At 36.5% G+C, this 11,378-nt stretch overlaps 1 protein-coding gene across 1 annotated transcript; it reads right to left on the bottom strand.

The window, feature by feature from the left end:
* Window positions 1–437: 437 nt before the first annotated feature.
* cdk5rap3 (CDK5 regulatory subunit associated protein 3) lies at window positions 438–10,219 on the bottom strand. Its single transcript, XM_041815788.1, has 14 exons — window positions 10,056–10,219; window positions 9,744–9,789; window positions 8,812–8,943; window positions 6,863–6,963; window positions 6,672–6,720; window positions 5,567–5,745; window positions 5,334–5,470; window positions 4,892–5,036; window positions 3,092–3,199; window positions 2,635–2,716; window positions 2,459–2,547; window positions 1,313–1,518; window positions 786–957; window positions 438–569 (listed from the first exon to the last, which is right to left on the bottom strand). The coding sequence occupies exons 1-14, from the start codon at window positions 10,059–10,061 to the stop codon at window positions 504–506; spliced, it is 1,518 nt and encodes a 505-aa protein (XP_041671722.1). The 5' UTR covers window positions 10,062–10,219; the 3' UTR covers window positions 438–503.
* Window positions 10,220–11,378: the final 1,159 nt, after the last annotated feature.

The following is an 11,378-nucleotide window of genomic DNA, read 5'->3' as shown; positions in this document are numbered from 1 at the left end:
TACATACAGTATACCAAGTGTACAGAAAGCTTAAAGTATGTTAAATGCAGTTATTTTTGCAGTAAACATAAAAAGTAAGACAAGTGTTCAGTCAATTTCTCTTCATTATTTTAGGATATATGTTACTTTTAATTGTCTACGGCAACTGGGAACTGTGCTTATATTTTTTAAAGCTTTACTTTCTGTTTCCTTTTATTATTTTAACCTTTTAATCACTTTTTAAAAAAAGTTTTCTGTCTGTTACATCAATCTAAAGCACTTTTTAAAAGAGCTATATCAGTAAAACTTGCTTACCTGAACAGACAGCTTCAGAAAAACATTATTAACACAACTTACGTTGTTTACAAATTCAAACACAGCTTTAACATACTTTTCTTAAATGTCCAAAAACTCTTACCAAGTGTTAATAGTGAGAAATGAAAGAAAAGATCATATTGTTAATTAAATACCACCTTTATTTTTGTAGTTGGTCAATACAAAATATTTTCACTTTGTTAAGCTCATTATATGTTCACTCCCATGAGGTTGACGGGTCTGTTGTGGTATTTTTTTGAAATATCGGCTTCAATCTGTGAAAACAAACAACAATAAAAATAAGGATTACAGTCATTTCAACCAGTACTCATTTGTATCTTTATATTAATATTTAACTATATAATTCTATATATATTAACACAGATATTATAATATGACAAGTCAGATCTGACAATTCCAAGTTCACCTGCTTCCTGTGTTTACTTTCTTCTAAAGGCTAATTTAATCAAACAGAAATAGTAATCCAATACCAGTTTCTGGAGTTCCCGGGTGCATCCTGCCAGCAGGTCAACACGAGGCTCTAGTCTGGACTGCTCTTCCAGCGCTTCCTGCCTTTTCTCAACCATCGTGGCACCTTTGACGACCAAAATGTCTGCCTGCTTCATCTTCTGTCTCAGCATCTCAGACACACGTTCAACGTACCTTAAAAAAGAGAAAATGATTAAATTCCCTCCATAAAGCAAAGGCTTGACATGCTTACATTCACCTGTCGTCAACTTGCATACCTAATCAGAATCAAAAACTACTTTTTTCATCTCCAGAGGGAAAGTCAGTTGTTACAGTTGTTGTTATTAAACAACTTGTTGACTGATGAAATACTCTGAAAAAAGTAGAAATTTGAAGCTTCCATGGTGAAATAACTCAAAAACCTGGAATGTTGCTTCAGGTTTAGGTTACTTTAAGTTGCATCCATTTCAACATGTTAAGAATTTTGTAAAAAATTAAGGCATCTTTGCAGACTAAAACTGATATTACAATGATAATATGGCAGCTTTACCGAGGCGACGCCTGGATCATAAACAGGTGCTGCATCCGGAGAGAGGTGAGCCGGCCCAGGAGGTCCTGCACCTCTGACAGCATCTCCCTGATGTGTTCCCGGGTTTGGCCTTGGATGACCGAGGGGGCCAGCTGGAACTGGCTCATGGCGACCACGTCTCCTTCTTCTCCCATCTCACTGATTCGCTGAGTTAGGAACACTTCAAGCTTTATGGAAATGCATGCATGAAAAAAAGATGGCAGTTGTTACTGGCAAAAATTCACAACTATCATTATCAACCAAATAAAACAATGAGAGTAAAAGCAATAGCACTCCATCAACCAACTAAGTAACCCTCTACTGTCATCCCACTACTCCCTGCAGGTCTAGACTATGACTGTGGATTATTTTCAGTATGTCTGTGGTTTTCACTCATATTCTTTGTTTACTTTTTGAGGAACTGGGTTCAAATTTGCATGTGACAAAAACCTTTTTGTTTTGGCTGCTGAAAAAGGGTTTCTTATGCATGTAATAACAGATTTTGACCACTAGGTGGTAGTGGAAATGATCAGGAAAGCAACACTTTAGAAAGACTAAATGTAGAAAGTTGACATAGTGAAATTATAGATACTCTTAAAAAACTCCAAAACAATCTGACACTTCAAGAAGAACGATAAAATAAAATTGTCTTTAGCTTTGGTAATGATTGGTTTTCTTTTTTATTTCTCTGACAGCTGAAAACCCCTGAGTTTTAATTATAGAAATAAACATTTCAATACGAAAAAAATGTTAATAAAACAAAAAAAACAAACAAACAAAAAAAAAAGAATTTCTGAAATTATGGTTGGTATTACCATTATACTAATTTTTAAGTTTAACTTGGCGCTTTTTCTTACAGGCTCACTTCCCGTTTTATTTATCTAATTTTACTGTCTTTATAATTTTGCTGATATGAAAATCTTATTTTCTACAGATTGAAAATAGTATCAATTAATTTATCAACCAATCAGTTAATAATTCTGAAAACAGAAGTTGCTGCAATGTTTATACTTTCGTTCTTACCCTTTAAAGCTCTAATAAAAATGCTGATGACTTTATACACAATCATAGTGTTTATCAGCCACAGAATTAAAGGGTAATACAGCATCTGATGACCAAAGCCTTTACCTCCATTAGCTCATCAATGAACTGTCCACGTGACTGTGTGTTCTCCAGGATACTTAAAGCATCCTCCCCCCTCGCCACACCCTCAGGACCTGCAAGATGACATACACGTCTTCAGCAAAGATAAATTTCAACCGCTGTGTCAGAGCTATTTAGTGATTAAATAAGTAAGCACTTACAGTCTGTCCCTGCATCCACAATTTCAATTTCTATGGGAGCAGGTTCACTGTCGCCCCAGTCGATACCACCAGCACTAGCGTCCTGTTAAAGAAGGACAGAAATGAATACATGACACCAGTGGTTTTATCTGTGTAGAGTGACCCAAAAACCAGTGGAAAAAAATGCCTCAAGACATGAACTCCCAACTGCTCATGAGCAGCAGATCCTAACTAATATATGTCCTTAGGATCTTGCCTATATATGTGCATGCATGTCACCCTACATGTGTAGCATTTTCACTAACAGACTGTATCACTGAATTCCCTCAAAGGGATTAATAAAGAACACCTTGTTCTCCTTCTTTGTGTAGGTTGCCCTTTGGTTATTTGAATATAAACATGTCGACGTTTGAATATAAATAAATGGGCTCAAATGATGTACATAAACCCAGAAATTGAGATATCTGGGGTGCGTTACCTCAGAGCTTGGCTCCAGACTGATGCCCCAGTCTATTCCATCTTCGAGTGCAACTCCAGCGTTCACGACCTGAGAGTCTGTTCCTTTGCCAAAGTCACCCCAGTCAATCTAAAATAGAAATATAGAAATAGAAATGTTTCAGTGGATTGAAAAAGATGAGTAATGACATATCAACCAATCAGTTTAACTTAGTCTGGCATATATATAACAAAGTGAAAGAGAGATGCAATCTGAGCACTGGGATTATAGTACACATATTTCTAGAAGGCCTGACATAATTGGGCAATGAAACTATTACCCAACTATCCAATACATGAATCATCTGTACTGCCTGTTTCCTTTTTTTAAGGGTTGCTGGACCTGATTCCAGCTGTCGCTAGGGGAAAGGCAGCGTTACTAGTAAATCAAAGAGCTAACATCTAGAGATAACAAACAGCAGGGGTGCTGCACTCTTTTAAATATTCCAACATCAAATTCAAGACTTTTAAAGACCTTTTAAGACCCTACTAATTAAAATCAGTGATATTTTTGCATAGCATTGGTGCTTTGAGGCTCTCATTGGGGACTCAACTGCTTTGATTGCTATCGTCCAAAGTTTTTTTTTTTTTTTTTAATTTTGCAAGTTGCCTAGAATTTCTCTCTCCAAGTCTAAATTTGAGTATTGTCATATCAACAAGAAAATTCACAGAAGATATTGACAGAAAAAGTTAATGCATTGCAGTCAATTATAAGACCTCTCATTAGTAAAAAAATAAGACTAATTAAGACATTGGCTCCCAAACCTTTTTCCTGAGGGAACCCCTGACTTGTATCTAAGAAAAGTTAAGCCCCTCTGGACCCACTTGAGAAAAATATAGGAATAAAATATAGGAATAAAATAGAGAAAAATGTTGAAAATTTAAGACAAAAAAACTTGAAAATCTCATCTTTAAAAGCCGTTAATTTATGTGAACCAAAACCTGGAGTTTTTGAAATCATAGAGATCAAAACAACTGATTGCATGGAAGAAAATCAGACCATAAGACACTGTTTTCCAGTAGTTAAGGGCCTATCCAAGCAGTGTTTTCAGTTTGGTTTCTCTTGAATTTTTGACTTGTAAATTTGTGATTTTACAATCTTGAAATTTTTGAGTTTACAACCTGAGACTTCTTAAACTGGGATTTTTTTTTCAAAATTTATAAATATACAACTTTGTAACCACAGAAATTTTTTTTTAAATAAAAAAAAAATCTCAAAAATTAGCAGATCCTTTGAACTGTTTTTATCTTTAACAGTAGCCCAATATCATTGTACATTGTTTCTAACCATGACTGGGAAAAAATATATGTACATTCAACTCTGACAACATCAGAGCAGATAGGGACCCGCGTACCCCCTGAGGATCTTTGGCGCCCCCCCTTGGGGTGCCCAGACCCCACAGTTGGGAACCACTGATTTAAGACATTCTATAGCTTTAAATCTGAAAAATCTAATTCAAGACTCTCTAAGTCTGAACCAGTCAGCCTAACACCGTCTGACAATTTAGAGTCAACATTTCACCTCATGGGCATGTTTCTGGTCTGCAGAAATGCATGCACATGGAAAACATGCCACACTCCACACAGAAAGGCCCTGTCTGACTGGGATTCAAGCCAGGAACCTTCAAGCTGTGAGGTGACAGCATGAACCACTGCACCACTGAAATAGCATCAATTTTAATATCTTTTATTATCCAATCATTAACCTCAGTGCCTTTTCTTCTCCAGTGCAGACACCTAGAAACTTCTAGTACTCTGATCCCAACATATTACAGAAACTCACTGCATCCTCTGTGACTGTCTCAGGAGCTTCTTCCTCCACAACTGGCCTCTCAATGACTTTTGGGACTTGGCCTGTTCTCCACTCATAAAATGTCGTGTTTCCTCTCTTCTGGACAAACGTGAGTATGGGCAGGACTGGTTCAGACCTGAAAAATATGTGCATGTGTAAGAGAAATCCACATCCTATGGTTATTATGTTTATCATTATTTTAATGCTAGGATATTTATTAGTTTAAGGACAGAATTATCACTGTATGTCAGTACAATAGTCTGGCTCTGTAGTCTGGCTCCAAAATAACATATAAAAAATGTGCCATGTAGAAATAAAAATGCTAATTTGTTGTGCACCAATATTTCCAAATGCTGGTAAAAATCCAAATTACATAAAAAGTAAACAGGACTAGAACTGTGAACATAATAATTTATTTTACCCATCTACTCACCACTCACACACGTAGTTCGTAAAAGCTGTATAAAGTTGGATTTTCTCCTCTAACTTTGCTGCATCCTTCCCGACCTCGTCTAGAACTGCTGGTAAATCTTTGACCAGAGCCTGAAGCTCTCGAGGGACATTTTCACCCTGTTGGAAAACAAAAAGTAAAGAGTCTGTATAACATCATGTCAGAGAAAATCACAGTAAGTTTTTGAATGATCCTGCTGGTGTGTTTGGACTTACTTTGATGCCGTACTGTTTGCAGGCGGCGTAGTAGCGTCCCCTCAGGTCTGTGGCTGAGCTCTGACACTCCACCTCCCGCCTGCTCAGCTCCTGCTGCAGCTGCTGGACTTTAGCCAGCTGCTTCCTCAGAGCTGGACCTTCGTAGCTCACATTGCGACTCAGCAGGCTCGCAACCTCCGCTGAGACATGGAAAAAACAGCTTTTTAATAAATATGCAGTCATAACATTTCTATAACTTAATGCTTTTCCTCATAATCCAACTAATAGTGCAGAAACATTCAGAACAGCAGCAAGAAAAACTACTGATTTCACCTTTTTAAAATGATACCCTTTGACTTTTTGTCTTCAAACTAAATAACAGAGGGTGTTAGAAAACAGTCAACTTTATTTACTTAGATAACCTTCTATGTTAGTAAAAATCAGATGAGTTCCTAGCCCTCTAGTGTACAGAGATATTGTCAAAATATGTAAAAACACAGAGCTGCATGTTTATCAGTGTTAGTGATTATATTTGCCTTTATTTTGCATCTTTGCCTGCAGAAATACTGTTTGCATTATTTTATTATGAGTTTCCACTGGTACTTTGTGTAACATGAGCTCCCTCTACAGGCCCCCTGCAGACTTGAGTGGTTCAACCCTTGTGCTGTAGCCGGTCTGCACTATACTGTCCCTGTGGTAAAATGTTTTTCTCTGCTAAAGGACTTTAAATACGTTTGTTTTTCTTGGTAAAACTAATATTTATCCATGCCATATGTTTGTGAGATTCTCCAGCATCAATATTAAACATTTCTATGGCATTATGAATGTGTTATTGAGTAATTTAAGCCCACGTCCTCATGGTATTCTGACTAAACTTACAGTTTAATGCCAGTGTCTGTGCTGCAGCTTGCTAACCAACAGTTTATTAATTATTTGTTTTTATGTTTCTGCATTTTTGGAGCTAACAACTACAACATTGGCTGTGAAAAACCTAATACGCTTCTGTTGTCAGCAGCATTAATGGTGTGCTGGTGCCAAAAGTAAGATTTTATATCTGATTCATCACACACAACAACAGAGAGCACCAAACTACAACATGTTTTTCAAGTTTTAATATCAAACTTACCCAAATAGACATTATCGGTCTCATAAAGGGACACAATCTCCTGCCAGTCCTGTAAAAAACAAAAACAAGAGGCATGATTCAATTTTTATCACTGAGTAGGCTGAGACGTTTAAAACAGAGACACAAATCTCACAGATAAAACCCTGAAACACTAAAAGACAGACAGGATCAGTGAGTTTGAATCCTCTCACCTTCATCCTCTGTGAGGAATATCTGCCAAAGATGTTCTTGGAGGAAGCTTCAGTTCCCTTCAGTATCTCCACAATCCGCAAGCAGTGAAAATAGTGAATGTCTACAAAAAAAAAGTTTGAAAATGTACAGTATAATGTCCTAAACACAAGGCAAGTAAAATGGTATAATTATTTATTCATTACAGCCAACAAACAAATTGAAACTAACATAAACAACAAAGACATATGTTGCATGGCATGACAATACTAAGATAATAAATTAAAGCCTGCTTGGTGCAGGTGTTTAATGCATAAGGAAGCAAAAAGGTCCACACAACAGGAAGCTCATGTTCAAGGATTTATTAAAGGCCACATATTTTACCATTTTAAGACAAGTTTATATTGGTCTCAGAGGTCCCCAAAACATGCCTGTGAAGTTTGTTGCTGAAAAAACACTCCAGTATTGGATTTTTACGTGTCTCTGTTTCAGCTGTGCTCAGAATGAGCTGTGTCTGTGTCTGTGGCTTTAAATGTTAATGAGCTGTCTAACTCCACCTCTCTCAGGAAATGGATGTGGCTTAATGGATGTGAGGGCAGAACTTTCTGTCAAGTCGGGAGGGCTAACCAAACCTGGGGGCGGGGCTAACTCCCCACATGACAACATGAGGGGAAAATTTGAGAACGGCTTGTTTCAGCACACATTTTCTGAAAGGTAGAGAAGGAGGGGGGAGAGGGAATGGATTTTTCAGATTCTTAGGGTGACTGTGGACAGGCCAGGGGCACATATTTTTGCTAGAAAAGCCTGATAAAGTGTATTTTTCATAATATGTGACATCTAAGCAACAACAAGTGATGCTTGGAGCTATACTGCTCTTGTCTGGCAAGTCTGAGGAAAACAAGTTGGCTCAATTATCAATTCTTGTTGTTAAATAAATCCCTCAACATGAGCTCCTTCCTGTGTGGAACTTTTTTCCTCTACATGCCTGTTTGTTTTGTGTTTGTTTTTTACTTAGGGACCTGTGTGTCTTATTTGGATTTCCTACTATCACTGCTTAATGCAACAAATTAAAAAAATGTGTTAGTTTAGATCTTAGCTTTTATTCATGCCTCTGATGTGTTTTTTAAAATTACATATATGTTACAGAGCAATGGATAAATCCACTTGAGCTCCAAAAAATCCACTAAGTTTGCTTTACGATTTATTGAAACCTCAAAATCTTTAAACCATGTTGTTTTTTAAAAGTAATATTATTTCTGAATTTCTTACAGTATTTTTCCTTAAAAAAATCTGAATCAACAGCCTGTTTTACCAAATTAAACAAGATGGAATTAGATATTTCCGGTGACCTCTTCTAACCAGAAAAGAAAATCTCATTTGCCTGAACAGTTAGATATATCAACCACCAGCATTGAATCAATTCGACATAACAGATCAACACTAACTTCTGATATCTATACATGCCAAATTATTAATTGACAGAACCAATGTTGGCTGATATCTATCTTAAATTGGCACTGGTTGTTCTTTTTAATCTTTATCTTTATATGTATAGTGCCAATCCACAACCGAAGTTATCTCAAGACACTACAAAGAGGGCGGTCTTGACCATACTCTTTGATGTAAGCTATTATTATAAAGGCCCTGCACCTGTTGCATCCCTGAACAAAACAAAACCAAACAAATACAGACACATCTCTAGCCTATTTAGCCATATGAAGAAAATATAATTGAAGCATGGAACAGTACCAGACAACTAAAAGACAACTTGCAAGTCAAAATATAATTTAGAAGTTCCTTTAAAAACGGGTCAAACTGATATGATAATATTCCTTTTTTCAAAATAATAAAAAAGAGAACGTACAGATTCTGGAAAAACTTTTAAAACTGTGTTGTTATGTCTATCTTTAAAAAAAACAGATGCAAATTTCTTTGACTTTCTTTCTTTGAAACTGAAACTACGAGGACTTACAGGAGCCGGAGAGAAGCTGCTTGATCTCCTCATTTTCAGGCATGTCCTGGATGGCAGCATTGATCTTCTCTCTGATAATTTTCACTTGACTCTGCCATTTTAGATTACAGTGACGTCGATCCACTAACCAGTCTGAGGGCACAGAATAATCATCAGTAACTGTGGACATGGCATCTTTTTAATGTGAGAAATTGCAAGTCGATGCTGTCCAAATACCTAAAAAAGAATCAAACAATATTGATATGTTTTGTGATATCACAGCAACAAAAATACAAGTCCTAGGCACCCAATATTCAGCAGTTTCTTGTTTTTCAATCATCGGAAAGTGCAACACCAAAATCTAGCCTAAGTCAGTGCTTCTCCACTGGTGGGTTGCAGATCTGTGGCTCACAATTGTGTGCCTGGAAAAATTAAATTTGTGGAAAAGCCTATGATGTACAGGAGTCCTAGGCGGTATGCATTCATACATGTTATTTTAGTTTGTTTTGCTGTGATTGCATGTTCATTTGGTTGTTTTCCTCAACATCTGGTATATTTATCTCCGCATTTTTGGGTAACAAATCTGATGTTCCCACGATAATGTGTTATTTTCTCAAGATATCCAAGAAACAAATTGCACAAATACGTTGGGAAATGTTGCCAACATTGCACAACTTGTGCAACATGCTGTTTGGAGGAGTCTGCCTAAAGGATTCATCCCTTTCCTATCTAATTTTCTTATGCAATGGATGTATTTTTATTTTAAATCGTCAGCGCTATTTGACACCATTGCTCATTAAAAATAAAATAAAATGTATATTTTAAATTAGCTGTACTGAAAATGTTGACAATCTTACTACGGGTTACAGCTGGCTTATAATTCACATGGGTGTTACGTGCAGTAACAGATGGATATAAGCCAGTCACTTAAATCATTATGTAGTTTCACTTACCCAAAAGTTTGCTCGTCTGTATGTCGATAGGAAGATTTTGAATATTCTGTAGAATCGACAAAACAATCAAAACATCAGTAATTTACACATTTTAAAAGCATTTTCGTACAAGTATCACACACAAGAAGACAATATTGCATTCCTGTATAAGTTACACACATTTAAAACAAACGAAAGGAGGTGTAAAAGTAGTCAAACTTCACTTTTATGATTATTTTTCTTTTTCAGTAAACTGGACTTTGACTGAGTGACAGCTAGCCAGCTAACGTTAGCTTTAAGGCTAACCCAAACCGTTAGAGAAAGACCTCTTACCTCCATTTTTCTTCGTTTTTTTCTTCTTCAAAGCCAACACACTTCAATGGTTTATACCTTCATTTTCATTTAATATCATGTGAATATATCCAAGATTATTGTCACCATCCGCATTTCACTGTTTATGACACGTTACGAGACGGAAAGCCAATAGAAAGCGGTAGTGTTACAGTCGCTGGACCGCCTGACCAATGAGAGTTCACTATGCTGCAGGCGGGTGCTGATTGGTGGATGGCTGGGTTCAATGCTTGGTGCAGATTTAAAACCTGTCGGTAGAGGGCGGTGTTATTCCGTAACACACTGCTGTGAACTGGGAACGATTCAATGTAAGTGTACTCGATTTACCTTGAGAAAAGTACAATTTTTCCTATAAAAGACAGATAGAAACAAGTAATCATCACTTTTTAAAGTAGCCTTATATTTTTATCTAAACGTATAGGAGTATTGGTGGATTTTTATGATTAACAAGGGTCACTTGTATGCTTAGGTGACACTGGTGATTTTCAGTAAGTTGTACTACGAGGAGATAACTTTAGCTATGTTTTTCACATTTTGAATAATGTGAAAAATGAATTATTTACCAGTTGCAATCTTTAATGACATGATGCCAATTACAAGCTTAGAGGGAAGTATTTGTTTAAAACTATACAGTAGATATCCTAAATGTAACAGGACCTAGAGGCACAGGGGAAATTGTTGGATACAGTAGTTTATTCTATAATGATTTTATTCGTGTGTTTTTGTGTTAAAAACAAGTTCTGTCAGGTAAAAGTACAGTTAAGTAAAAAAAAAAACCCTCTCTTTCACTTTGATTGTGGCAGAGTCCTGATATTCTAGGCCTGGGGTTCCCAAATGGTGCCGTGCAGTTTTTTACTCTCTTGTATTTTGTGATCAACCTGGCATGGACTTCACTTTTGGCTCCAGAGGATTAGCAGTGTTTACTCTCATAACACCATAAGCTGTCTTTTTTTCCCAAGTCCCACCATTTCTCCTAATAATAACCAACAGTAATAGTAAAAATAGCATTTTCAGTATAACATTATCATCTTGTTTTCATCAACTTTTCCATGCATTTTGGTGTGTGGTGTGAAAGATTAGCATAGAAAAACAACACATAAATCTTAACATTCAGTCTATCCTTCTATCTGGACCTTGAAAACTGCTCTAGATGTTTGTGCACTGATTTAAACACATTTACCTGGAATTTAACCAAATAAATTTGCTGTCTTTGGACACTTCTGGACATCCACAAGAACTTCAAATCTCAAAGATTTAATTTTTAAGTCAGATATGTAACTTTTCCACCCTGATATGATATAATAC

This window comes from Cheilinus undulatus, linkage group 20, assembly GCF_018320785.1.
Source record: "Cheilinus undulatus linkage group 20, ASM1832078v1, whole genome shotgun sequence".
Taxonomy (NCBI): Eukaryota; Metazoa; Chordata; class Actinopteri; order Labriformes; family Labridae; genus Cheilinus; species Cheilinus undulatus.
Note: the sequence above shows the minus strand (reverse complement) of the source record. Positions and strands in the feature narration are given on the sequence as shown.

Bases quoted from the DNA above. Each gene is read 5' to 3' on its own strand.
- cdk5rap3 (XM_041815788.1), bottom strand. The intron at 8,944-9,743 runs GTAAGTGAAACT...CTGTGCCCTCAG, and splicing joins ACAGACGAGCAAACTTTTGG to ACTGGTTAGTGGATCGACGT. The intron at 5,037-5,333 runs GTGAGTAGATGG...CATATTTTTCAG, and splicing joins ACGAACTACGTGTGTGAGTG to GTCTGAACCAGTCCTGCCCA.